Source organism: Amaranthus tricolor, chromosome 12, assembly GCF_026212465.1.
Source record: "Amaranthus tricolor cultivar Red isolate AtriRed21 chromosome 12, ASM2621246v1, whole genome shotgun sequence".
Classification (NCBI taxonomy): Eukaryota; Viridiplantae; Streptophyta; class Magnoliopsida; order Caryophyllales; family Amaranthaceae; genus Amaranthus; species Amaranthus tricolor.
Window position 1 is genome coordinate 19619039 of NC_080058.1, and position 27962 is coordinate 19647000.

The window sequence follows — 27962 nt, forward strand, 5'->3', positions numbered from 1 at the left end:
TGACCGAGCATCTCAATTGGTTCGAGGAGATAACTTCCCAGGTTATAGCTCTGGTATGTACATGAGTTGGTACAGGCGTATATCCATATTACGCCTAACAAACACCACATTTGCGCAGCTAGGATCACATTACCATCCGACATCTACGTTACTGGTACGTCTTCTTTCAACACTCATAACATATAATAATACTTTAATGTGAGTCTTTTAACAATATAATGATTACATACAGGCTGAGCACATCCGATCGGTGCTCATACAATGCAATGACACGATTCAAGGGGCTGCTACATCGCTAGTTGATGTGGGGTATTGGCTGTGTTCTCAGACCCTAGGCTCCATTAACGCGTCATTGACCGATGCATTGAGTCAGGCGGGGTATGAGTACCTCATACTGACTCCACCCATCATTGGCGAGGTAGATGACACATTCCACACTCCTTCTCCACGGAGTTCAGCCCACCGAGGTAGCTCTTCCGGAGTATCCAGTTCTCGGTCCACAAGAGGTCGCCAGCGTTCATCTACTCGAGGTCGGTCTTCCAGATCGCCATCGACATCCGGTACTATGTCGCCATTCGTTCCTCCAGCTCCCATCATCACTCCTCCTCCTCATGCATCGCCTCCGTAAAGGATCATCACATATCAGCGTGCTAGTCAACGACGAGCTCCTGCTCTTAATGTCATTGCGGAGGTTGACGACTTGACACCATCATCATCCACCGGTGCGCAAAACAAAAGGGGTTAGGGATTGTAGTTTAACAAACTTTGTATATTCTTATATGCTTTGAACTTCTTGTATGACTTTCCATGATTGTATTATATCTTCGCATTATTTTAATAATTAATTTTTTCAAATCAAGCTGGTTCGTAATTGATTATTATGGAATAGATGGTATTGAACTAGTTTAATGCAGGTTGCGCTAACTATTTAGGGGAAATGAAAGAAAAAAAAATTGTAGGGCACAGAGCAAACCGCCACATGAGGTCGTGATTTACCATAGACCAAACCGCCACATGAGATGGCGGTTTGCCTTGACCAAACCGCTACTTCATGTGGCAGTGTAGTGCTTAAGGCAAACCGCCATCTCAAGTGACGGTTTTGTCTGAAAATTTTATAAAAAAAAAAAATTTCCACGTGGATGGTATTGTGGGAAATACTTTCCCATTTAATGCAAACTGGGAATTATTTTTATTTTGGGCAATATAATGGGAAAAGATTCCAAAAGAAACCATCCACCAGCCTTTACATCCACAAAGAAAGCTAACCGCTCAACCACAACTACTACAGCACCAAGCCAACCACAACAACACAACCCTCAAACAGCAACCGAAAACCATAGAGAATAAAGCAACTGCACAATATAATAGGCAACAACAGCCTACAGACCAAGCCAAACCTACACCAAATAGACCATCACAGAAAAGCACCGCCCATTACAACCCCAAACATCTATGTATTCATAAGCAGTGACAAAGTAGTTACGCTTTATAATATGCTTTGACCTTTGTAGGTGGAAGAAACAAAATAGATAAAAGAGAGCAAGGAAAAGTTGTATTAATGGAATAGGATAAAAGGATGATTACAATGAGCTGTTTTTTGAGACAATAAGGGACTCCTTATCTTAAAGGTTAACTTACAATATATCACTTATGCTATCATCATTTATTACATACATTTATATATCTTCGATTTTCCCTCCCTTATAGAATACTAACTCATTCCTTCCCCTAGAATATTCCATAGTTTGTTATAGCCTACAGATTGTACTTGCTGACACGTCATCATTATGTTATAATAGATTTTGAGGCTGCTGTTGAAGATGTTGCTTTCCTATCTGACTTGGAGCTGCTGCTTGCCTTCTCTGATAAGTGATCCAGCCTTTCACTGCATTGAATGGTATAGCAATACCACTCGGAAGAAGCTTCACCTTGTCCTCAAGGTGGAATTGTGCGAATTGTTGATTGAGTAGAGATGCATTCTCCCAAGTAGCTTCAGCTGAAGGTAGATCCCATTGAACCATTAACTCTAAGACTCCCTTGTTGTTATATCCATATGCTAAGATCGATTTTGGTTCACCCCTTAACTCCAAGGTATTAGTGAGTTGAATGGGAATATCAACAGCTGTCAAGTTAGCCAAATTTAATTGCAAGACATAAAATACGGGATGGATTCCTCTATAACTAGGCAGCTGTCATCTTCAACTTCAATATCAAGAGCTAGCTCATAGGCAGCAGACCCAACCTTCTTTTTGATTATATATGGCTCATAGTAACGAGGAGCTAACTTCTCATTGTATCTATGAGCAAGCGATTTTTTCCTATAAGACTGTAATTTTAAGAACACTTGATCATCAATATTAAAACTCACATCGCTTCTATGCTTATTCTCATTTTCTTTCATTACTTGTTGCGCCCTTAACAGGTGGAATTTCAATTCATCCAATTGTGCATCCCTTTCTTGTAACATGTCCTCCAAACTCTCGAAAACAGTTACACTATGTCTCGCACAGTCTAAAAATGGGGGTGGCCTCCTGTCAGCTATACTCAACCTAATGAAGCCAAGTTAGCCATTTTTTGGGTTTCCCGTTGATAAAGCAACACAAGTAGGTCTCAAGCCCCTTAATAACTATCTTCGTGTGACCATCGGATTGAAGGTGATACGCGGTGCTTCGCTTAAGAGCTGTGGAGTGCAAACGGAATAGATCATGCCAAAAATGGTTCATGAACACTATATCTTTATCCGATACAATTAACACCAGGAAGCCATGTGATCTAACAATCTTCTTAATAAAGGTCTCAGCTACGGCGAGAGCGGTAAAGGGATGCTTAAGTACAATAAAGTGCACACACTTGGAGAGTCGGTCGACTACCACCATAATAGTATCCTTCCCAAATGACTTTGGTAATCCCTCCACGAAATCCATGGATGTCTTCTCCCAAAATAAGTTTGGAATGGAGAGGGGTTGGAGAAGGCCAGCAGGGAATAAGCTCGACGTTTTCTACCTTTGACAAATTCCACATTTCTTCACATACTCCACAATCTGCTTCTTCATTCCCTCCCAAAACCAGTCACAAGCAATCCTAGTGTATGTTTTGTGTTCTTCTCCATGACCTCCGACGGGTGAGACGTAGTATTGCTTGAGGATATTAGGAATGAAAGATGAGTTTTTAGGTAGGACAAATCTCCCCTTGTAGAGTAGTCGTTCCCTTTCCAAAGTGAATCCTTGCATGAACTCGACTTTATTAGCTAGTTTCTACTTGATACTATTCAACATCTCATCTTTTGACACTTCTTGATCTAAGTCACTCCAATCCACCCAACTTGAGCTGCATAATGTTCCCAATTGTGTAGTAGAGGGCTCTCGTCTCGATAAAGCATGTGCTACTCGATTAGATGCTCCTAGGTTGTATGCAATCTTGAAGTGAAACCCCATTATCTTCGTAATCAACTTTTGATATTACGTCCCTACTTCTCATTGCTCTAGCACAAATTTCAAACTACTTTGGTCCGCTTCACCATGAATTTCTGACCAAGGTGATAATGGCGCCATTTAAGGATTGCAAACACAATGGCCATTAGTTCCTTTTCATATATCGATTGCAAACTCGCTCTTTTCCCCTACGTCTTGCTAAAAAAGGCAACTGGATTTTTTTCCTGTATCAAAACTGCACCAAGACCGTGGCTAGAAGCATTAGTTTCAATCAAAAAATTTTTTGAAAAATCCATTAGGGACAAAACCGGAGCCGAAGTCTTTGCTCTTTATAATGCCTTGAAGTGTTCCTCGGCTTCCTCATTCCAACCAAAAGCGTCTTTCTTAAGTTGCTCGATCAAGGGCCTCGCTATACTTGCATACTTTCGCGCGAATTTTCGGCAGTAGCCTGTGAGTCCCAAGAATCCTCGCAATTCTTTAATGTTCTGAGGAGTTGGCCACGAAAGCATGGCAGCCACTTTGTCCATATCCATAGCTACTCCTTTGCCCGTGATTATATGCCAAAGATATGCCACATGTGTCATGCCAAATTCGCATTTCTTTTTGATCACCAACAAGGACTGAGATTGCAATGTGGCTAGTACCTTTGACAAATGCTAAAGAAGCTCCTCTTCTGTCTTATTGTACACCAAAATATCTTCAAAGAAAACTAATACAAATTGACGAAGGAAAGGTCTAAATACCTCGTTCATGAGGGCCTGGAAAATGGCTGGTGCATTACTAAGCCCAAAGGGCATTACTAAAAATTCGTAGTGACTCATGAGTGCAAAAGGCCGTTTTTTCCATATCCTCTTCCCTCATTCGGATTTGATGATATCCGGATCGTAAGTCTAACTTTAAGAAAATTTGTGCCCCATAAAGCTTGTCCAACAGCTCATCGATATTTGGAATCGGGTATTTTTCGGGTACAGTAACTTTGTTTAGGGCTCGATAGTCAACAAAAAATCTCCAAGAGCCGTCCTTCTTTTTTACTAAGATAACAGGGCTGGAAAAAGGAGTGGTTGATGGCCGTATGATTTGGGCTTTGAGCATGTCTCTCACCATTGCTTTAATTTCATTTTTTTAGATCTAGGGGTATCGGTATGGCCTAACAATGACTGGGTTGGTGCATTCTTACAAGGTGATGGTATTGTCTCTTTTGTGTGAAGGTGGTAGTTCCTTTGGCTCTGAAAACATGGTCTGATATTGTAGTAGGATAGGTTGGATGTTAGGTGGGGTTTCATTTCTGCCTTCCTTATCTCTAGACAAGAGTTGGCTCAATTCAATCATAATGTCACTCTTTTCCTTCCTCAAAATACGTTCCATGTCCTTTAATGTTAGGTGGGGTCCACCATCAGTATTATTTCCTTCCCATTAATATGCCTCCTCAACTTCATAGTCTTAGGGTTGGTGAGACCTGAGACCCACAACTGAGCTCAAAGATATATTTGTCATAGGTTTGGGCAAGTCGACATTTTCTTCTTCTCTTGAGCTCTCTATTTCTTCACTCACTTCTACTTCTTCTCCATCAATCATCATTAACAAGTTCATTTCTTTGTTTTTGCACACATGGTTTGTTAACCATTTGTCATTGCAAGTGAAACATAGGCCTTTGGCTCTTTTGTCAATCAATTCTCAGTTAATAAGGGTTATTTTGGGTCGAAAATTCATTCTAGGTTGGTTTGGATTGAAGGTTGTTCTATGGGGTCGAAAGTAGTTTTGATTTTGGGCATAAGAGTGGTTGGGATGGGCCGGACGGTTATGATTGGAGGCTGCTTGATTTCTGGTTTGTTGCTGATTTAGGGGGTATGGTTTGTGTGGTCTGTTAATTTCTAGGGGTGAAGGTATTGGTTTTTAAGTCTCTAGGTAAAATTTTTGGTCAATGCTCAATGCCCAAGAAAGTTGATAGGAGGTCGAATACTCTTTAGAGGGGGTAGGGGGGGGGGGGGGGGGGGGGGGGGGGGGGGTGAATAAAGAGTATGGGCGTTTAAAATTTTTGTCTAGAAGCTTATCTCAAGAGATTGAGGAGTCTTTCAAAACTGTTCTCTGGGACAGTTTTGACTCAATTCGTAAAACAATAATGTATTTGTGGAATATAAACTTTAAAGATTAACACACGATATGTTAACGAGGTTCGGTTCTAAACAACTTATTCCCTGCCTATGGGTTCTCTTTCAACCCGTAGGATTTCAACGCCTTTTATTAATCCGACTTCAATACAAACAACAAGATCTCACTATCTCCTCACACCACGTTCTTCCCCTTGAAGAACTGTATTACAAGTCCCTTTAATAAAAGCAAATCCCAATCTCTCAATAGAGATTACAAGTTGAACACTTTGAAAAGTATTCTAAATTAGGCGTATTAAACTATGAAAATAATCTAACTCTTTTTAACACTTCAGCCTATTACAAATTGTAAGAGCTAGATGAATTAAGAATTACAACTCTTTTTAATACTTAGAGAATTTTTAGATCTTAGTCAAAAGAAATACTATAGGAAGAGGTGCATAAAGGTGTATCCTTATTTCTGAAATGAAGCCTTGTATTTATAGATGTTACGCCTCAACATCTCCTTGTAGAGCAAGAAAACTTCATCCATTAAATTCTTTTGATCTGGGTATTCTGTGCCAATCTTCAAGACCTTGAGCTTTATTTTAAAATGATGTGTACTGACAGCTTATATAAAATTGTCATTGTGTACTGTAATTTGTCTTTGATAACCAATGTTGTGCTGCCACGTTAGAACTCATACAAGATATTGAAAACTCAGAAAAAATCAAATTAATCAACGTGTGAACACTAATTCAAATTAATTCCTATATTTAGTATTAATTCAAATAGTTACTTCCTATTTTTAGTATCAATTTAAATTACCATCTTATTCATACGAAACTCTTTAATTAGCTTAACAACTAATTTAAATTCAAATATAACCGTGTACTATAATTAACAAAACGTGTGTACCTTGTACTTTAACATTTAATCATTCAAATATCTTAAACATGTATTTTAAATTCAAATTCAAATATAAACGTTTAAGATAAGACGTGTTATAATATATTCAAACTTAATTTTAAATAATATCGAAGTAAATTTTAATGAACCTTGACCTATTAAAATATTTCAAATATAATTTTAATGAATCTTGACCTATTAAAATATTTCAAATATATTTACGTAACTAAACTTATTGTAAAAACAATTATCTTCAAGATATTGAAACTAACTTCAAGACTTATAAATTTAGCCATAAGATAAACTTAAGTTATTCAAGCATATTCCAATAAATCGAGCTTAAACATATATATCAAATATTCAGTTTATATCCAATATGATTTTAGACTAACATAAACAACTAAATGCAATTACTTAATTTATTTGTTTAATCAATATGTGTTTTGAATTATCATCGTTTAAGAGAGTTGACTCTTCAGCCTATGTCATGAAATCTTTTAAGGTTTGGGGTCTTTGTACTCTCACTTCTCTTCTAATATCCTTCCATAAACCTCTCATGAACGACCCCAATTGAAAGAGTTCGTGAATTCTCCCCAACGAGTTTGCTTTCTCGATGAACTCCATCTGGTAATCCGCCACAGTACCGGTTTGTTGCACTGAGAGCAACTGCTCATGGAAGGTACCTTCATCAAGGGGCCGAAATTGCCATAGAAGCAGCCCTTTTAACTCTTCCCACCTTAATATCGGTTATTGTTGGTGTTCCCATTGGTACCACAGAAGTGCCATTCCTACTAAGCTCAATACCGCCACTTCCATAACCTCCTTCTCACTGAGCTCGTAAAATTGGAAATATCTCTTAGCTTGCACAATCCATCTGTCGGGATTCTCACCATTGAAATTGGGTTGGTCAAGTTTCTTTGTTTTCCAATTTCCTTTCTCAGCTGTGTTTTCGTTAACAAGGGTTTGTAATGTGTTGAGGACGTCAGGGTTCAAATCTGGTGAGGAACTTGTTTCAATCTGTGGGTGAGGGTCGTTTCGGGGTGTAAGGTTGCTAAGGATAGGGTAGGGTTTTGGTTCAGTCGGTCAGTCAGTTTGTTGGCTCATTCCTCTAGCGAGTTTTTCAGTAAGGAATTGCAAGGTTTGATTCATGGAAGTTAGTTGGTTATGGTTTCATTTTTTTTCTTTTTGAATTTTGGATTATTTCTGAACGAATTTTATCCAATTCAGAATTAATTTGGAAAGGGATGTTGGTGACTTCAATCTCCAGGTGTTCCAGCCTCTGGGCATTGGTAGTGTGGGGTGGATTCACCATGATCGCAGCTACTCTGATACCGAATTTGCTGTGACCTGTGCAGGTTGAAGAAATAGAATAGAAAGAAAAGTGCAAGAAAGAGTTGTATTAATGGACAAGGCTAAAAGGATGATTACAATGAGCTATTTTTCAAGAGAATAGGAGACTCCTTACCTCAAAGGTAAACTTACAATATATCACTCATACTATCATCATTTATTACATTCATATATATAGCTTAGATTTGCCCTCCCTTACAGAATACAGACTCATTCCCTCCTCTAGAATATTCCATAGTTTGTTATAGCCTGCAGATTGTACTTGCTACACGTCATCATTCTGTTATAACAGTTTTTGAGGCTGCTGCTTGCCTAGTCATATTTGGAGCTGCTGCTTGCCTTCTTTGATTAGTGATTTAGCCTTTCACTGTATTGAAAGGTATAGCATAATCTTCCAAGAAATCCTACTTTTGATGTCAGCAACATTTTGCTTAACAATACCAGAAGCAGGCAAATCAGGGAAACAAAAAATCCCATTATTCCCCTCCTTTCAGATATGATAAATCACAGCAACATAGGCAACATGAACAATTCCTCTAGAAATCAAGGCACCTTTAAAAATTTTGATATAAGTGCTACTCTTCTCTAACTCCATAGGGCACCTTGACCCCATCCTATCAAACACACCTTTGAGGACCTGCTGAGAGAAACTGCAAGTAAAGGAAAAGTGTTGAAGATCATCAATATCGCCAGAACTTAAAACAATTTAAGGGGTGATTAAGTTTAACCCCCATACCATCCAACTTAATTTTAGTTCTGAGCTTCCTGTGCAGGAGAAGCCAACAAATTTAATTGTATATGCGGATATTATGACGATTCCAAGCAATAACATGCCACTGCCAAGAGACTGCAGTATCAGATAAATGATTGTTACCCAGCTAAGCTGTGTAGTTTGGCTTATCAAAATTGAGTTGCATCTAGAATGTAGGAGGGAAATCAGATCTAAGCTTCATCAGAGTTTTCCAATGCCAACTCACATCTCTACCAGGCTCATAATCCCATAAGGATTGCTTTTTAATGTAAATAGTATTCACTCACTTCACCCAAAGATTATCTTTCTTTTTTAGACAGATCCCACAACAATTTAACTTGTGCGATTTTGTTTTAATTATATACCCTGAGCATCCAGAATTATGCCCCAGGGTATATGATTACGAACTTGATGTCTACAATAAAGCATAAACCATTACTAACAAGGATTATAAGTTCTAGCTCACTGGCTCAAGTGCCTTAACAGTCACGACACTGTTTCCTCGGATGACCACCATGCCTATCTCATTATTCTCATTTCCGTTTATTCGCACGGTATTGTCAACCACAACATTCATAAACTGGTCAAACCCTCGAAGCATATCAACTGCCATTTAGTTTGCATTCAGTTTGATTTGAAGCTTCTTATCAATGTATTTCTTCAGATCTGGAGGCTGGCCTGATCTACTCATGCTTGAACACTCGAACAGCAGCTGAAAGAGAAAAAAATTTAAGGCGAGTTTCTCCGCTGAAATAAAATGATAGTTTAGGCAACTTAATCGCTCAAAAAGCCTTAACAAGAAAGAATGGAACATAATTTTGCACATATGCCTGTTTTTTCAATTCTATCAACTTAAATAAAATAAAATATATTAATTAGTCTTGTGTGCCGAGTTTCATGACAAATAAATCAAGTTTGACCCATTTTAAGCAACTTAGTGGCATAAAAGCTTATAATAAAGCCTTAAAAAAGCAACCTTGAAAAGTGATTTCAAATATATATCTATTTTTTCAACTCTAACCATTTCAAAACAATATTAACACTAGTGAGTGTAGTGTGTCAAGTTTCATGTTAAATAAATAAAGTTTTGACCTAGTTTAAGCAAGTCAATGGCATAAAAACCTAAAAAGCCTTAAAAAGACAACTTGAGTCTTAAATTCTGTACATATGTCTAATTTTTTGAATCTAACCATTTCATAAAATAATACTCCCTCCTATTCACCTAAGGAGTCCCATTTGACTTTTTACGGATTTTAAGGAGAGTCAAAAGTGGGACTCTAAGGGTAGGAAAGAGAGTGGTATTATGGGTTTTTAATGTAAGGGAGGAAAATTAGTATGGGTAATGGAGGGTATAATTGAAATTAAGATAAAGTTACTAAGGGCATAAAAGTCAAAAATCCATACCAAAAATAGAAATGGGACAATTAAGGTGACTTGACCATAAAAGGAAATGGGACATATAAGCTGAATAGGAGGGAGTATATACTAATTATTGTTGTGTGCTAAGTTTTAGGTAGAAAAAAAACTATGTTTGAACTAGTTAAAGCAAGTTAGTGGCATAAAAGTTTAAAAAGCCTTTAAAAATGCAACTTCAGATTTAATTTCATACTTATGACAATTTTTGTATTCTAACCATTTTGAAACAATACTCCTTCCGTTCTCTAATGTTCTTCCATTTGGAATATTTCACCTTAAGGAGAGAGAAATTTAAATAATGTTTTTGATACATATTTAGAAGATAAAATATATCCATTTAAGATCTCGTTTGATTGGTCTTAATATATAACTTTTTTTTATGTATTTTTTATAATTTTTTATTATATGTATTTAGACATATTACAATTTAAAATTTACATTGAAAACTGTGCAAAAAATAAATGAGAAAAACAAAAAAATGGAGGGAGAAATATAGATACTTTTAGGTTGTGTGTCAAGTTTCATGTCAAACAAATCAAGCTTCACCTTGTTTAAGCAAGTTAGTGGCATAAAAGCTTAAAAAGCCTTCAAAATCCAACTTGAGATATAATTTCATACATATGCCAATTTTTCTAATTCTAAGCATTTCAAAATTATAATATATACTATTTAATGTTATGTGCCAAATTTCTTGTCAAAAAAATCAAGTTTGAACTAGTTTAAGCAATTTAATTACTCAAAAAATCCTTATAAAACAACAACGAAACGTATTTTTCAATATGTCTGTTTTTTACTTTATTACAATTTAAATACAAGAAAATGTACTAATTAGTGTTGTGTGCCAAGTTTCATGCAAAACTAATCAAGTTTGACTTATTTTAACAATGTAAGTGGAATATGACCTTAAAAAGCCTTTAAAACTCAACAATAGAAGCATGTGTTATTTTTTTAAGTCTAACCATTTCAAAATAATAATACACACTAATTATGGTTGTGTGACAAGTTTCACGTGAAACAAAATAAGTTTGACTATGTTTAAGCAAGTTAGTAGCAAAAAAGCTTAAAAAGCCTTAAAAAGGCATCTTGAGATTTAATTTTATACATATGCGTAATTTTTCATTACTAACCATTTAAAAACAATAATATATACTAATTAGTGTTGTTTGCCAACTTTATGTCAAATAAATCATGTTTCACCTTGTTTAAAACTGTTAGTGGAATAAAAAGCTAAGAAGTCTAAAAACGCGACTTGAGACTTAATTTTTTACATTTGTCTATTTTTTTATTATTACCATTTAAAAAAATATTATTTACTAATTAGTGTTGTGTACCAAGTTTCGTGTCAAACAATTCAAGCTTGAACTAGTTTCAGCAAGTTAATTGCTCAAAAAGCCTTAAAAAGAAACAATTGAACATAATTTTGCACATAAACCTATTTTTTTAATTTAACCATTGAAATACAATAAAATATACTAACTAGTGTCTGTTGGCCTCTTAGGTTTTGATGATGACTTCACTTTTAAATAAACAAACATGTTTTAGAGATTGTTTTGTAGGTGAATATCCGATTTTGTTGAAATCGTTGATGAAGTCTATAACTTGGTTCGTGGAAGTTGTACGTGTCTTAGAATATCCTAGAAGTTAGATAAGTGCTTAGAACGTTAAAGGTAGACAGACAGTCTACTGTTCCCAAAGTTGACAATCTGACTGAAGTTGTAGATGGAGACAGTACACTGTTCCCACGTCGCAGGTCTGGAGAAAAACATCTGCTGGAAAATTGCGAGTTAATTATTTTCTGTTTTTAAGTTGATGTAACGGTTACGAATTAAATTAATTGCTTAATTAATTAATAAATTGGTTGGCAAAACTATTTTTAGGTTATCTAAAAATAGCCTAAGACTTATTCTTTCTTTAGATGAGATCTCCTATTATTTAGGATCTTTTGTTTTAACTCCTATGCTACTTTTAGCATAAGGAACCGTTTTTCTCTTTGAGCAAATAACAGCCAGACGTTTATTTTTTTGGCAATTCCACTATCCTTTTCTTTTGAGAACGTGTAGGGAGTGATAGGTGTGTCTAAGGTAACTGCTGGCTGTTCCCACTATAAATAGGAGGAACTTTGCTCAAACCGTGTATCTATCCAAGAGTGTCCATTAAGGGAGATCAATTAAGAAAAATATTTTCAGCTATCTAATGCCAATTAATTTATTATATTTTTCTTAAAGCAATTATTTAATTTTAATCCTCATGAGAATTTGGCCTTGTAAGGGTATTTATGTGTTTTGATATAACTAGACTTAAGGGAAGTCTAGGGGAATAGAGAAGCTTCAATAGAAGCGTGAGAAGAGAAAGAGAAGGAGAAAGAGAAGAGAAAGAGAAGTAGGCCTAGAGTAGAGAAGCTTCAAGTGAAGCAAATTGTTTTATGTGATTGTAATTGATTGCCTAAAACATAGTGGTAATTTTGAAATCCCGGGGGGTCGTGGTTTTTCCTTCTTATTAGGCCAAGAAGGTTTCCACGTAAAATCTTTGTCTCCTTTTATCTTTTTCATTTTAAGTTTAAGTTTTATTTTATTATAATTCCGCAAAAATTAGAGGCAAAAATCTTAAACTCAATACACAACAATTCACCCCCCCTCTTGTTGCAATCGATCATCTATTAGCATTTCCACAATTGGTATTAGAGCAGTATTCCTCATTTAATCAGGAAACCCTAAGAGCAGTATCCTGTTCCCTGGCAAGATGTTGAAGATGAATGAACGCATGGAAGAAGGGTACTCTACGCAAAGGTCACCCATGTTCGATGGGAAATTCTATACCTACTGGAAAAATAGGATGAAAATTTTCATAAAAGCCGAAAATTACCAAGTATGCAGAGTAATTGAAATAGGAGATTTTGAGGTGACGACCATCAACTCCAATAATGAATCAATTCCAAAACCGATCACTGAATATGAAAAGGAAGACTTTCATAAGATGGAGATGAACGCTCTTGCTATCAAGCTACTTCACTGTGGTCTCGGGCCAAATGAACATAATCGCATCATGGGTTGTAAAACGGCAAAGCAGATTTGAGACCTGCTGGAAGTTACCCATGAAGGCACCAGTGAAGTGAAGCGCTCCAAAATTGATCTACTAATCTCCAGATATGAAAGGTTCGTCATGGAACCTAGGGAGAACATTCAAGAGATGTTCACCAGGTTCACAAATATCACGAACGAATTAGTCTCTCTTGGTAAGATCATTCCCGTTGATGAACAAGTCAGGAAAGTACTTAGAAGTCTCCCTCAAGACGAACGCTGGAGAGCTAAGGTCATAGCCATCCAGGAATCAAAAGATTTCACCAAGTTCAATTTGGAAGAGCTGGTTGGTTCCCTCATGACTCACGAGTTGCATTTGGGAACAGCTGACAGTACCCGAATTAAAGGCTTGGCTCTAGCGGCAAATGATCGTGAAGAATCAGAATCTGATGAGGAGGAGACTGTTATGTTAGCAAGAAAATTCAAAATATTCTTCAGAAATAGCAGATATGGTAATCAAAGACATAACAAAGAAAGAGAAACTGCTAACACGAAGGCAAATTTTGAATGCCACAAATGTGGAAACACTGACCACTTCATCAAGGATTGCCCTCAATGGAAGAATGACAAGGGCAAGGGAAAGGCAAGAGAAGCTGGAAGACAACCTAAGAAAGGAAACTTCAAAACAGACTTTCGAAAGGCAATGATTGCAGCTTGGGGTGATACTGAAAGCGAGGCTGAAACAGAAGCTCCAGTGGAAGAAGAAACTGCAAATATGTGCCTCATGGCATCTCATCACAGCAAGGATGAAGAGTCCAAGGAAAAAGAGGTAATGTCTTCTAGCCCATTTCCTAAATACCTGGTTAAATTCAGTAAGAACAAATTAATTAAGTTGCTCTTGGAGACACAAGAGAAATTACATAAACAGAACACTAAGTGTCTCCAAATTAAGAAAGACCTCAACTCAAGTAAAGATCATGTTTCCTATTTAAATTCATTTAGGATCGATGTGCAAAGCAGATTTTTTAACCTGCTGGATTAGAATGTTATTTTGAAAGAAACAATTGAAAAAATGAAGCAGGAATTTATTATTCTTAATGTTGAAATAAATCAATATAAATTGCTAGGATTAAGAAGGGACGTAAATGATATATCCACTCACATGTTTAGCACTGAATTTCATAAGTTAAAATTAAAATTAGAATCCTGTGAAAAAGAAAATGAATATCTGAAAAATAAATTGAACTTAAAAGGAGAAGGGAAAATCAATGAAGTTCCCAAATGGATTCTGAATGCTAAGACAAAGAGTAAAGAAGGCCTAGGTTATGTTAAGAATAATAGGAAGAAAAAATTATATGTAGATCTCCCCAATAGTAAAGTCTGTTCCTTTTGTGGCAAAACTGGACACCTGAAAAATCAATGTGTAAAAAGGGAACAGCATACCAAAGCAAATAAAAATTATGTCGAACGCATATGGATTAAAAAATGTGATTCAAGTATTATCGACAGGGAACCCAAGGATGACTGGGTTCCTGAACCTAACCATTAATTTGCTTTGCAGGTTCAAGTGAGGGGGAACAACTCATGGTATCTCGACAGTGGGTGTTTCAAGCACATGACGGGTGACAAATCTAGATTTCTCTCACTTGAAGCCTATGATGGGGGAACAGTAACCTTCGGTGACAATATGAAGGGTGAGATAATCGCCAAAGGAAAGGTTGGAAGGTCATGTTCCCATGCCATTGACAATGTATTTTTAGTCGAGAATTTAAAACACAATCTGTTAAGTATTTCTCAATTTTGTGATAAAGGTAACTCTGTTAAGTTTACTTCTGAGCGATGCATAATTTCTAGGAACGACACAGGAGATACTGTGCTCAAGGGAATCAGGAAAGGGAACATTTATGCAGTGGACCTGGACACTTTTCCCAAAACCAGTCTAACATGTTTAAGTGTCATAGAAGAAGACCCACTACTTTGGCATAAGCGTCTAGGTCATGCTAGTTTAACATTGATTAATACTTTAAAATCAAAAGACCTAGTTAGAGGACTACCAGCTATAAAATTGCTTAAGTAAGAAATTTGCGATCCTTGTGCCAAAGGAAAACAAGTGAGGTCATCTTTTAAATCAAAGAATATGGTGACTACCGCTAGAACACTAGAATTAATTCATATGGATCTATGTGGACCAATGAGAATACAGAGTCGTAGCGGCAAAAAATATGTACTTGTCATTATTGATGATTATAGTAGATTCACTTGGACCTTGTTTTTAGTAAGCAAAGATGAAGCTTTTGATGAGTTTGTTTCCTTCGCAAACAAAATACAAAAATCTACCAATAATCAAATAATCCACATAAGGTCTGATCATGGAAAAGAATTTGAAAATTCAAATTTTACTATGTATTGCAATGAACATGGAATTAATCACAATTTTTCCACACCTAGAACACCACAACAAAATGGTGTGGCAGAAAGGAAAAATAGAACTTTAGAAGAAATGGCCAGAACCATGTTGATTGCTAGCGGTTTACCTAGAAATTTTTGGGCTAAGGCCGTTAATACTACTTGTTATATTATGAATCGTGTGTTAATAAGACCAATCTCTTCAAAAACACCCTATGAATTACTCAAAGGTGTTAAACCAAACATCTCCTATTTTCTTATATTTGGATGCAAATGTTTTGTACATGTTAATGGAAAACGAATTATAGGTAAGTTTGATGAAAGAAGCGATGAAGCAGTATTTCTTGGCTACTCATCACATAGTAAAGCTTACAGGGTATATAATAAAAGAACAATGAGTGTAGAAGAGTCAGTTCATGTCATTTTTTATGAAACTAACTTCTCAACAAGTGGACAGGAAAACAACCATGTGAAAATAGGTCTTGCTCATCTAGAAGACGATGATGAAGAAACGAAAAAGCTAGATGAAGGAACAGCAGGCGAACAACTGATCCCAGAAGAGGCTGAAAGGAACAATGATAATCTGGAACAGACAGTATTTCAGGAACAGCAGACTGTCTCCAATCCAGCTGTTCCCACAGATGAGCATGCAGATCCAGAAGCTGAACAGAACAATAATCAAGCAGATGAAACAGAACATGCTTCTGTTCCCACAAGAGAGTTTGTGCCTAAGCCTTGGAAATATCAAAGTTATCACCCTCTTGATTTGATTATTAGTGATATGAATAAGGGAACGCAAACCAGATCCCAAATCAGAAACTTTTGTGCACACTTTGCGTTCCTATCATCACTTGAACCTAAAAACCACGAGGAAGCTCTAAAAGATTCCGAATGGATAGTTGCCATGCAAGATGAGTTGAATGAATTCGAAAGAAACAAAGTATGGTACTTGGAACCCAAACCAAAACACAAAAAGGTAATTGGTTTAAAATGGGTATTTCGGAATAAATTAGATGAGCACGGAATAATTGTAAGAAACAAAGCAAGGCTCGTGGTCAAAGGGTACAACCAACAAGAAGGTATTGATTATACCAAGACTTTTGCTCCGGTAGCGAGGTTAGAGGCTATTAGAATTTTAATCTCTTTTGCTGCATTTATGAACTTTAAATTATATCAAATGGATGTGAAATGTGCTTTTTTAAATGGCTTTCTTGATGAAGAAGTTTTTGTTGAACAACCCCCAGGTTTTGAAAATACCTCTTGTCCTAATCATGTCTACAAGCTTAATAAAGCTTTATATGGCTTGAAGCAAGCTCCTAGGCAATGGTATGAAAGACTGTCAAAGTTTTTGATTAAAAATAACTTTATTAGAGGAAAAATTGACAAAATAATTATAAGAATAAAGGTTATGATATTTTGGTTGTTCAAATTTATGTTGATGATATTATTTTTGGTGCTACTAATGACTTGTTATGTAAAGAATTCGCCAATCTTATGGGCACAGAATTTGAAATGAGCATGATGGGAGAACTAAATTTCTTCCTCGGTTTACAAATTAAACAAACTGAAAATGGTATTTTTATCCATCAAAAAAAATACATAAAAGAACTTCTTAAGAAGTATGGAATAGACAACGCTAAGACAAACCACACACCCATGGCTACAAATGTTAGATTAGATGAAGACCTAAATGGGATTAATGTAGATCAAACAATGTATCGAGGCATGATTGGTTCCTTATTAAATCTAACAGCTAGTAGACCTGATATTTCTTTTAGTGTTGGCTTGTGTGCTAGATTTCAATCTAACCCTAAAGAATCACATTTTACAGCAGTAAAAAGAATTTTGAGATACTTAAAGGGAACAGATGACTTGTCCTTATAATATCCTAAAAGTGATGTCTATGATTTGAAAGGTTTTAGTGATGCAGATTATGCAGGTGATCTAGTTAATAGAAAAAGTACATCAGGTATGGTACAATTTCTTGGCTCATGTTTAGTTTCATGGAATTCCAAGAAACAAAACACTGTTCAATTATCCACAGTCGAAGTTGAATACGTAGCAGCAGCAGCTTGCTGTTCCCAAATGCTTTTGATAAAACAGCAGCTAAGAGATTTTGGTATTAAATTTGAATGTGTTCCTATTTATTGTGATAATACCAGTGCCATATGTATATCTAAAGATCCAGTGCATCATTCACGAGTAAAATATTGTTGTAAAGCATGTTAATACTAATGAACAAGTCGCAAATATCTTGACCAAACCGCTTCCGAGGGAACAATATGAAAAGATGAGATTGGAACTTGGTATGATCAAGCTCCACTAAAGTTGAAAGCAAGAATTCTCCATGAAGCATCATGAAATTGAAAAGGTGAAATCAACCACAAAATCTTGATTGAAAATCAATTATTGAAGATATCAGGTATACAGTTAATAAAGTACGTACTATGAACGTTTTCTTGATTGCATGTTTTAATTTCATCAAACCAAAGCAATATGTTCGTTATTCTCTTCATATAATATTTTATAATATCATAATTCATTCTTTTTCTAATTTAATATTTCATAATTTTGTTCTTCATTTTTTTAATATATAGTCAACATAAATCAATGAAAAAAAATTATGGGAAACGGTTTTCATTTCTTCAAATAATCCTTCCAAATAACAAGTAATGATGATGGCATTGATGAGATGGGATTTAAGATAACCGTCATTTCAACCCCTTATTAAACCCTTCTCTTACATCACACTGCTCACGCTTTCTCATCTTCCTCAAGCAACCGTCATCTACCTTTCCTCTCAAAACTTTTCAAAATCAAAATGAAAACCCCAAGATCCTCAAAATCCAGCAAGAAAACCCCAAAATGCGGTAAAAATTCACAACCACAACCTCTCAGTGTGGTTCATCCTCCACCATTACTGGATGCTGCACCACCCACAACCACAGAAACTACAAAAGAATCACCCAAACATTCTACTGAGCCTACCGGTACCAAACGCAAGATCTCATCACCAAAAGGTGGTTCATCCTCCAAAGTAGTCAAACGTTCGAAGCATAGTGACCCCAATAGTGCTGAAGAAATCTCAAAGGAAATGTCTGTTTGTTTCGGACTAGACAAATACTGGTATGACTCTACCCATTTTCCTCAACTTCATGACATTTTGCAACATCAAGAATGGGAGGTTTTGATGTCAAATTTTAGTTGCAATTCCATTTTTCCAAATCTTATGCTAGAATTTATTTCAAATTTCTCAAATGATTGTGGGATGTGTTCCAGTACTGTTAAGAACATCAAAATAGAATTTAATAGTGCATTGATGGGGGAATGGTTTAATGTTCCTAATGTTGGGTTTGATACTTACTACGTTGGTTCAAAAATAGTATTTTCTGGGATAAATGAAAAAACGGTTTTAAAATTTTTAGGGATTGAGCAAAGAAAAGGGAAATAAGCCATAACATTTTGAATCCTCTACATAAATTACTGTACAATATTGCACGTAGATTTATTTTGCCAAGAAACTCCAAAAGGAGTGAAGTAAGTTTACGTGATGCTACTTTGATTTACTAAATGGCTAATCACATAAAGATAAATTTTCCATCTTTGATGATATCTCATTTGTCTGATTGTATTGAGAAGAAAAATTTTGTTGGTTATGGAGGACTATTGACTTGGATTTTTAGAAAATTTGATGTATCTTTGGAAGGTTTGGAGTTCCCAATGGGTCCTAACATGAAAATAGGTGCTAAATGTTTACAAAATTTGCACCTAAAACTAAATGATGAGGGGATGATAATGCATGATTTAGAGGAGGTTGTTGAAATCGAATCAGAAAAGGAAGGGGTTGAGGAGGAAAAAGAGGAAAAGGAGAAGTCAAGGAAGGAGTTAAAAGAGAAGAAGGAGCAAGGACTTGTTCCCACTAACAATATTGAAACAGAAGAAAAAGGGGAACATGATGGAGAAGCTAGTAAGGGGGAAGCAGAACAGGAGGGAGTCTTAGGAGAAGATGCTCATCACAATCTCTGTAATTATTCAAGTGATGAAGAGATTGTGATAGCAATGAGAAAAAAGGCTAAGTCAATTTAGAGGAAGAGTAGGAGGTTAGCTTCGAAACGCAAGGCTACTATGGTTGATGAAACCACATCTGACACCATATCAGAGTCTACCTTTGTTAAACCTCCTTCTCCCAAGCCAACCACTCCACCACCACATCAAAATCCATCACCACCTCAATCACCTATTCACTTTACACCACCACCATCTCAGTCTTCACCAGGTACTGGTTGTGCTAACCCTGATTCTGTTCCTACAGCTTCTTCAAACTTCATTCTCTCCAAGCTCCTTGACCTACAGTCTCAATTTACTACTTTTCAAGATGAAATTCGAGTCTCACTTGCTTCAATCGTTGATCAACTTACCCTGATGGAGAACCGTCTTGGTGCAAAGTTGGATACTGTTGAAGTGCAGACCGAATACATAGATGAAGAAGAGACTGCTCCCTGATTCCTCTTCCCATGTTTTTACTGATTTGTTGGCTCTAACATTTCTCAAACAATTTCACTTTTGGTTTTGTACCATATGGGGTACAAAATTGTATTTGTTTTGTTGAACAACTGCTACATTTTCTTTCTTGTTTTTATTTCTGGTCTGTGATGATTAACTATATGCATATTTGGAATGCTATTTATGGTGCATGCTTTTGTTTACTGTTTCTTGTTTTCCTCTATGACAAATCTATATGGTTTGTGCTGTGGTTTGATACTCCCAATTCTTTTTGATTGATGACAAAAGGGGGAAGATATGCACAAACTTAAGAGAAGCTGTGAATACATAGTCTCCATATCTTGATATCTTGATTGATTTACATTGCTACAATAATGGAAGTTAATATGCATATCTGTGATAATGGTGATTATGAAACATGCTTAAAATCATCTGTGTTGTCAAAGCTAAAATCATCTGTGTTGTCAAGTTTATGAATACTTTGTTAAGTTTATGAATACTTTGATTAAGTGTTGTTCTGAATTTGTTTTCTTCAAAGCTGTTAAGAATTTGTTTTCTTCAAAGCTGTTACTTTTTATAATACTTATGGATTTGTGTATTAATTTAGATTTCTGTTAATTTAACTATTTTTTTTGGAAAATTATTTGAAAACATATTTGATATTATGTTTCTAATATAGAGTAAATTGTTTTATGCATGCTTGGTAAATTATATTGTAACGAGTTGATTTGCTAAGTTATTTAGAGTTGCTTTAATCTCTAGTATGCTCTAAAAATTTTGTTTTACTCTATTTTTCTTAAGTTTGTTTATAAGTTTTTCTTCATCAAAAAGGGGGAATTTTTTGGCCTCTTAGGTTTTGATGATGACTTCACTTTTAAATAAACAAACATGTTTTAGAGATTGTTTTGTAGGTGAATATCCGATTTTGTTGAAATCGTTGATGAAGCCTATGACTTGGTTCGTGGTAGTTGTACGTGTCTTAGAATATCTAAGAAGTTAGATAAGTGCTTAGAACGTTAAAGGTAGACAGACAGTCTACTGTTTCCAAAGTTGACAATTCGACTGAAGTTGTAGATGGAGACAGTACACTGTTCCCACGTCGCAGGTCTGGAGAAAAACATCGGCTGAAAAATTGCGAATTAATTATTTTCTGTTTTTAAGATGATGTAACGGTTAAGAATTAAATTAATTGCTTAATTAATTAATAAATTGTTTGGCAAAACTATTTTTAGGTTATCTAAAAATAGCCTAAGACTTATTCTTTCTTTAGATGAGATCTCCTATTATTTAGGATCTTTTGTTTTAACTCCTATGCTATTTTTAGCATAAGGAACCATTTTTCTCTTTGAGCAAATAACAACCAGACGTTTATTTTTTTGGCAATTCCACTATCCTTTTCTTTTGAGAACGTGTAGGGAGTGGTAGGTGTGTCTAAGGTAACTGCTGACTGTTCCCACTATAAATAGGAGGAACTTTGCTCAAACCGTGTATCTATCCAAGAGTTTCCATTAAGGGAGATCAATTAAGAAAAATATTTTCAGCTATCTCATGCCAATTAATTTATTATATTTTTCTTAAAGCAATTATTTAATTTTTATCCTCTTGAGAATTTGGCCTTGTAAGGGTATTTGTGTGTTTTGTTGTAACTAGACTTAAGGGAAGTCTAGGGGAATAGAGAAGCTTTAATAGAAGCATGAGAAGAGAAAGAGAAGGAGAAAGAGAAGAGAAAGAGAAGTAGGCCTAGAGTAGAGAAGCTTCAAGTGAAGCAAATTGTTTTATATGATTGTAATTGATTGCCTAAAACATAGTGAGAATTTTGAAATTCCGGGGGGTCGTGGTTTTTCCTTCTTATTAGGCCAAGAAGGTTTCCACGTAAAATCTTTGTCTTCTTTTATCTTTTTCATTTTAAGTTTAAGTTTTATTTTATTATAATTCCGCAAAAATTAGAGGCAAAAATCTCTTGTTGTATTCGATCATCTATTAGCATTTCTACAGTGTCGTTCACCAAGTTTCATGACAAATAAATCAAGTTTGACCAATTTTAAGCATGTTAGTGGCATAAATTTTGACCTAATTAGTTTAGTGTGTCAAGTTTCATGTGAAACAAATAAATTTTGACCTAATTTAAGCAAGTTTCATGTGAAACATATAAATTAGTTATATTAAAACTAATTTCATACATATGCCTAATTTTTCAAATCTAACCATTTCATATCATTAATATATACTAATTAGTGTTGTGTTCCGTGTTTCAAGTAAAAAAAAAAAAACATGTTTGAACTAGTTTCATATCAAAAGATTCAAGTTTGAACTAGTTTAACCAAGTTAAACGCTCAAAAAGCCTTAAAGACGCGACTTCAGACTTAATTTCATACATATGTCTGTTTTTTCAATTTTAATCATTTAAAAAGAACAATATATAGTGATTAGTAATGTATGTCAAGTGTCATGTCAAATAAATCAAGTTTTAACTCTAATCGCTCAAAATGCCTTAAAAGGAAACAATGGAACATAATTTTGCACATATGTATTCTTTTTAATTATAACCATTGAAATAAAATCAAATATACTAATTACTATTGGGTGCCAAGTTTTATATAGAACAAATCATGTTTGACCTATTCTAATCAAGTTAATGGCATAAAAACTTTAAAAGCTAGCCTTAAAAAGCAACCTTTGAATGAAATTTCAAGCATACGTCTATTTTTTAAATCTGACCATTTCACAATATTAGTATACACTAATTAGTGTGGTGTGCCAAATTTAATGTGAAACAAATCAAGTTTCACCTAGTTTAAGCTAGTTAGTGGAATAAAAGCTTAAAAGTCTTAAAAATGCAACTTGAGAGTTAATTTCATATATAAGCCTAGTTTTTGGATTCCAATCATTTCAAAACAATAATATATATTATTTTGTGTTTTGAGTCATGTTTCATGTGAAAAAAAATCATTTTTCAACTAGCTTAAGCAATTTAATCGCTCAAAAAGACTTAAAAACCAACAATGGAACATAATTTTGCACATATGTCCGTTTTTTCAACTCTAACCATTTGAATACAATAAAATACATTAATGTAATAGACTCTAAGATCCTAATAATTAATGGCTTATTAAAACTTTGTTTAAAAAAAATTCTTATATTCTTAATTAATTTTGTTAACGATTATTTTAACAACTTAAATACTTTTATTTAAACTATTTTAAACTAGTAGGTTTTCAGTAATAACTTTAATTCTATTTTTAAGCTAGATTAATACCTAAACTAATTTTTAATCACCTAAACCTATTTGGTCAAAACCTACCATAATAATTTAAGCTAGTATTAAGTGAAGTTTGAAAAAAAATCAAACCTCCCCCTTATCACCATGTTGGATGGATATGAACTTACATTTGGAGCATGATTTTTTATTTTTTTTATCCAAATTTTTTAAGGTTTATCCTATAAATATCTCCTTTATATAGTAGCTTTTTAACCGAGGCTTCTACTTAGAAAATTGAAGAAAAATACACCTTCCAACCATGCATTACTAGCTTCTTATGCCACATAATTTTTCTTTCTTTTTCCTCCTAAATTAACTTCATAAGATAAAGCACTAAATTCCTGAATTTTTTTTAGTTGATGTAACTAAAATAGAGCTTAGAATAATCTTTTATACTAGCCTAAATCATCATCATTTTGAAGTATTGTTGGGTAATTAGAAGATCATCATTTTGGAGTTTGGGTTTATTATTTTTGGGAGACTAGAAGATTTTTATCATTTTTAGGAGCATGGAGTACTTATCTTTGGAGTATATTATCTATCTTAGAGGGTCTTATTTCTTCTTATTTTTCTCAATTAGTACTTAGTACTAATCTCTGGTGTTATAATGGTTTAACTTCTTACTCTACTCTATACGTGGAATTTTACATTGTATTTTCTTTATAATATGCAAAGTATGATATATGTTGAGTATGTTAAGTTGGAAGTTAGTTTAAAGAGATTTTTATTAGATTATATTAAGTGTATTTATGCTAAAAATATTTTTTGTATGTTAGCTAGTAACTTTGAATATGTCTAGGAAGTTGGGTGAAAATTATAGGCTAGTGATATTAAGTACTATTTATTCTATAAATTAGTGTTAATATATTTGTAAGTTATGTAGGAATATTATTTTTTTTAAGAATGTTTATGTTACAATTATTATTAATATGCTTATGTTAGCCTTCAAACTAGTTTATAAAGTTGTGTGTTATTTTGTGAATATATTTTTTTACTAAGTATTGTTATGTTAAAACTGTCATCATACATTTTTTTTTTGATATTAGAACTTATTCTTAAAGTTATGTAAAATTTCTATTTTATTGCGTAATTTTTTTTTTTAATTATGTTAATTATTTAAATTTAGGATTTATTGAGATAAGTCAAAATAAGTGTTTTTTTCTTTTGCAAAAGGCCTCTAAATACTCATAGGTTATTCGATCACTATCATATTTAAAAAATAAAGTTTTATTTACCATTTTAGATTATTATAAACTATTTACTAGTGGAAAAAACCTCATTTGCTGCGTGTCATTTTCTGCGGTTTTCCTTAGACACAACATTAAATAGCAAAAAAAATAAAAATAAAAAATATATATATTACAATTTTTGCGGTTTTCCTGATGCCCGCAGCAAATAAGCATTATTTGCTGCAGTTTTGTTAAGCTCGCAGCAAATAAGTGCATATTAAACGAAAAAAAAAATAAAACATAAATAAATAAGCATTATTTGTTGCGGTTTTGTTAGGCCCGCAGCAAATAAGTATTAAATTTTTTTTTTAATACTTATTTGCTACGGGCCTAACAAAACCACAGCAAATAATGCTTATTTATTATTTTATTTTTTTTCGTTTAATAAGCAGTTATTTGCTGCGGGCTTCTTAATACCGCAACAAATAATGCATATTTGCTGCGGTTTTTTAAGAAGCCCGCAGCAAATAGTTAGTTCAAAAAATATAAAAAACGCGTTTTGACGTTCTATTGGGTTAGATTGATACCAAAGGTAGAAAACCCCAATTCCATTGAAGATATTATGCCAATCAGTATGGTAGGTGCCATCTACAAGATTATTGCCAAAATCCTCTCCTCCCGCCTCAAAGAGGTTATAACCCCTCTTATTGATGAATCACAAAGTGCCTTTGTCAGGAACAGACAGATACTGGATGGAGTGTTGATTGCAAATGAATCCTTACGATGGTTGAGAAAAAAGAAAATTCCTGGAACCTTGATCAAACTCGATTTTCAAAAGGCCTATGATTCTGTGAACTAGTCTTTTTTAAAACTTGTCATGGAAAAGTTAGGCTTTGGGCGGAAATGGATTAGATGCATTATGAACTGTGTTAGCACTGCCTCGATGTCCATCCTTCTAAACGGCTCACCTCTACAACCGTTCAAGATGGAAAAGGGGCTGAGACAAGGGGACCCCCTATCACCATATCTCTTCATCCTGGTCAGCGAAGGGCTAGTTTGCATTCTGAAAAAAGCACATGACTTGAACTTGATTGAGGCGGTTAGTATTTGAAAAGCAAAGGTAAGCCTGAAACACCTTCAATTTGCTGATGATACACTTATCTTTGCTCCAAAAAATTCCACATGCATTACAAATTACTTTAGGATTTTAGATGTCTTTGCTATGATGTCTGGTTTAAGTCTAGTCTTAATTACAGCAAGTCCCCCATTATAACTTGGAATTTATAAGGTCATGCTTGGGCTAGGGATATTGCTGGAAGTGTTGGTTGCCTCTACTCAAGCCCCCCGTTTAATTATCTTGGCTTCCCCGTTGGTGATTATATGAATAGATGCTCTGCATGGAAACCAGTGGTTAAAAAAATAGAAAACAGACTAGCATCATGGAAAGCAAAACTATTATCTAGAGCTGGGAGACTAACCCTCATCAAGAGTGTGCTCAACAGCCATCCTGTGTATTACATGAGTATGTTCAAATGCCGAAAACAATTGCAATGAAAATAGTGAAACTACAGAGAAGGTTTTTCTGAGGTGGGACAAACGGTGAAAATAGGAGTTGTCCGATGGTCATTTGGTCAGATATAGAGCTTCCGAGAGAGATGGGAGGTCTTGGGGTTGGAAACATTATGCACAAAAATCTAATCCTACTTTTCAAATGGTGGTGGCGTTTCTCTGAGTCCGATAACACTCTGTAGAAAAAAAGTCTTCAATCGGTTCATGAGATCAACGGAGCTAAAGCCTCGTCGAATACGTTTAGGAAAGTCAGGGATGGTACATGGTCTTATTTGATGAACAATGATTCAGACACCGTCAAAGTCAGAACGATTGTCGAAGAGGGTATGCTCCTAAGCGTGGGGAACGGGAACTCGGTTAGATTTTGGCACGACAGATGGTGTGAAGCGGGGATCTTAAAAGGAATTTTTCCAAGACTATTTGCAATATCACTACAAAAAAACTCTTATATAAGTCAGATGGAAGAGTGGAATGACAACTAATGGTTTTGGAGCCTCAAATGGCGTCGCGCCCTATATGTTTGGGAAATTGAAGAAGTGCGTACTCTAAAACATATCATTGAACAGAGCGGGCCGAGTAGAGAAAAGGAAGATGGTGTCTACTGGAAACACTCTGGTTACTTGTGCTACCCTACAAAGTGCATCACCGAGAAACTAAATGAATCCTTTACTCCCTCTCTCTATCCAAGCCTATCGCCAACATTGTATGGCAAAAATTTATCCCCCCAAGAGAAAAACTGTGTGTATGGTTAGCAAATCAGGAAAAACTGAAAACTGGTAACTTCCTTGTGGAAAAAGGGATTATTAACCCTCAGGATGCCGCGTGCCCCTACTGTAGACTAGAAATAGAATCAAACTCTCACATTCTTTTTACATGCAGATTCGCCTGGAGCACTTGGATGGAAATTCTTAAATGGTGGGGTCTCTCGGCTATCCTACATAATCGGTGTCAAAATTTCAGCGTTCAATGGTTTGGCCTGGTGAAAAATAGGAAATATCGAAACATTTGGGCCCTCATCTTAGGATGCGTTACATGGTCTCTGTGGTATGAAAGAAATCATATTAAGTTCGAAAGGAAGGCCCCCAATCTGCACAACTTTGTTCTCTCGCGGAAAATCAAGATAGGAATCTGGGCAAAAGAAATGCTGGGGTCCTCTGGTTCTGCACCGAATATTATATATAATATTGACTCTATCGTTTTGCTGGTATAATGCCTGAATGTAAAGGGAATAGAAATATAATATAAAATATATTTGTGGGGATGTGCTTATGTCTATCTCTGGTGTGTAAGGTGTTGCAGTAGTATAAATCCTAGTCTCTGGTGAAGTTTTTAGCTGTTTGGTGGAAGAGTTTTCCTGTTCTCTTATCTAACATTGGATTATCCTTGTATGCATAGCCCACCCCTATGCTGTTTCGTCTGGCCTGTTCCGTGGCCCCTTGTCCCTATGGCTTTTTCCCCTTCCGGGGTTTTTTATGCCGGCAGGAAAGGTATGTCCTGGATTCAGTGTTTTCTCTCTTTTCTATTGATATATATTCCAAATTCCCAAAAAAAAAAACCTAAAATAACTTTCTTCAAAAACCCACTATGACTACTGTCTTCTTCTTCAAGCTCTTCAATTTCAGAAAATTTCTTCAAAAATCCACGAAAAATCTCTTCAAGTTCTTCAAGTTTTTCAAATCGTATGACTCTACTGTGTTTTCTCTTCAATTCGTTCATCATCTTCCAAACCCCACAACTTTGTTTAAGTTCTTCAAGTTCCTGTGTTGTTGAAATTTGTTGCTTTAATAACCACCCATTGCACGAATTTCCTTCTCCATCTTTGTTTAAGTTCTTCAACCCACCATTGTTGCTTTTCCTTCAAAAGCCACGAAATTAGGGCTAGTCTTGTTCTTTTTCAAGTCATTGTGTTTTAATAAGGATTTAGTCTTTTTTTATACTAATCTTATTGTAGAAACAAAATTATCATATCTCATTACCATGGTATGTATTTTATATTTGAATGTGAATAATTTACTTATGTATGCACTTGAATATTTAAATGTGAATAATTTTAATTAATTAGGATTTTTAGGGTAGATTGAATGTGAATGATTTA

At 35.0% G+C, this 27962-nt stretch overlaps 2 protein-coding genes and 1 pseudogene across 2 annotated transcripts; 2 read left to right on the top strand and 1 right to left on the bottom strand.

The window, feature by feature from the left end:
* Window positions 1-8550: 8550 nt before the first annotated feature.
* Window positions 8551-9312, bottom strand: LOC130828921 (probable small nuclear ribonucleoprotein G; annotated as a pseudogene).
* Window positions 9313-19162: 9850 nt separating this feature from the next.
* LOC130828671 (uncharacterized) lies at window positions 19163-25157 on the top strand. The gene is made up of 2 exons (XM_057694634.1): window positions 19163-19279; window positions 24891-25157. Exons 1-2 carry the CDS (start codon window positions 19163-19165, stop codon window positions 25155-25157), a joined length of 384 nt encoding a protein of 127 aa, XP_057550617.1.
* An 18-nt stretch (window positions 25158-25175) lies between these two features.
* LOC130828672 (uncharacterized) lies at window positions 25176-25852 on the top strand. Its single transcript, XM_057694635.1, has 2 exons — window positions 25176-25401; window positions 25587-25852. Exons 1-2 carry the CDS (start codon window positions 25176-25178, stop codon window positions 25850-25852), a joined length of 492 nt encoding a protein of 163 aa, XP_057550618.1.
* Window positions 25853-27962: the final 2110 nt, after the last annotated feature.

Bases quoted from the DNA above. Each gene is read 5' to 3' on its own strand.
- LOC130828671 (XM_057694634.1), top strand. From the start codon at position 19,163: ATGCATGATTTAGAGGAGGTTGTTGAAATCGAATCAGAAAAGGAAGGG. The intron at 19,280-24,890 runs GTTCCCACTAAC...TTGATACCAAAG, and splicing joins AGAAGAAGGAGCAAGGACTT to GTAGAAAACCCCAATTCCAT.
- LOC130828672 (XM_057694635.1), top strand. From the start codon at position 25,176: ATGGAAAAGTTAGGCTTTGGGCGGAAATGGATTAGATGCATTATGAAC. The intron at 25,402-25,586 runs GTATTTGAAAAG...GGAATTTATAAG, and splicing joins GAACTTGATTGAGGCGGTTA to GTCATGCTTGGGCTAGGGAT.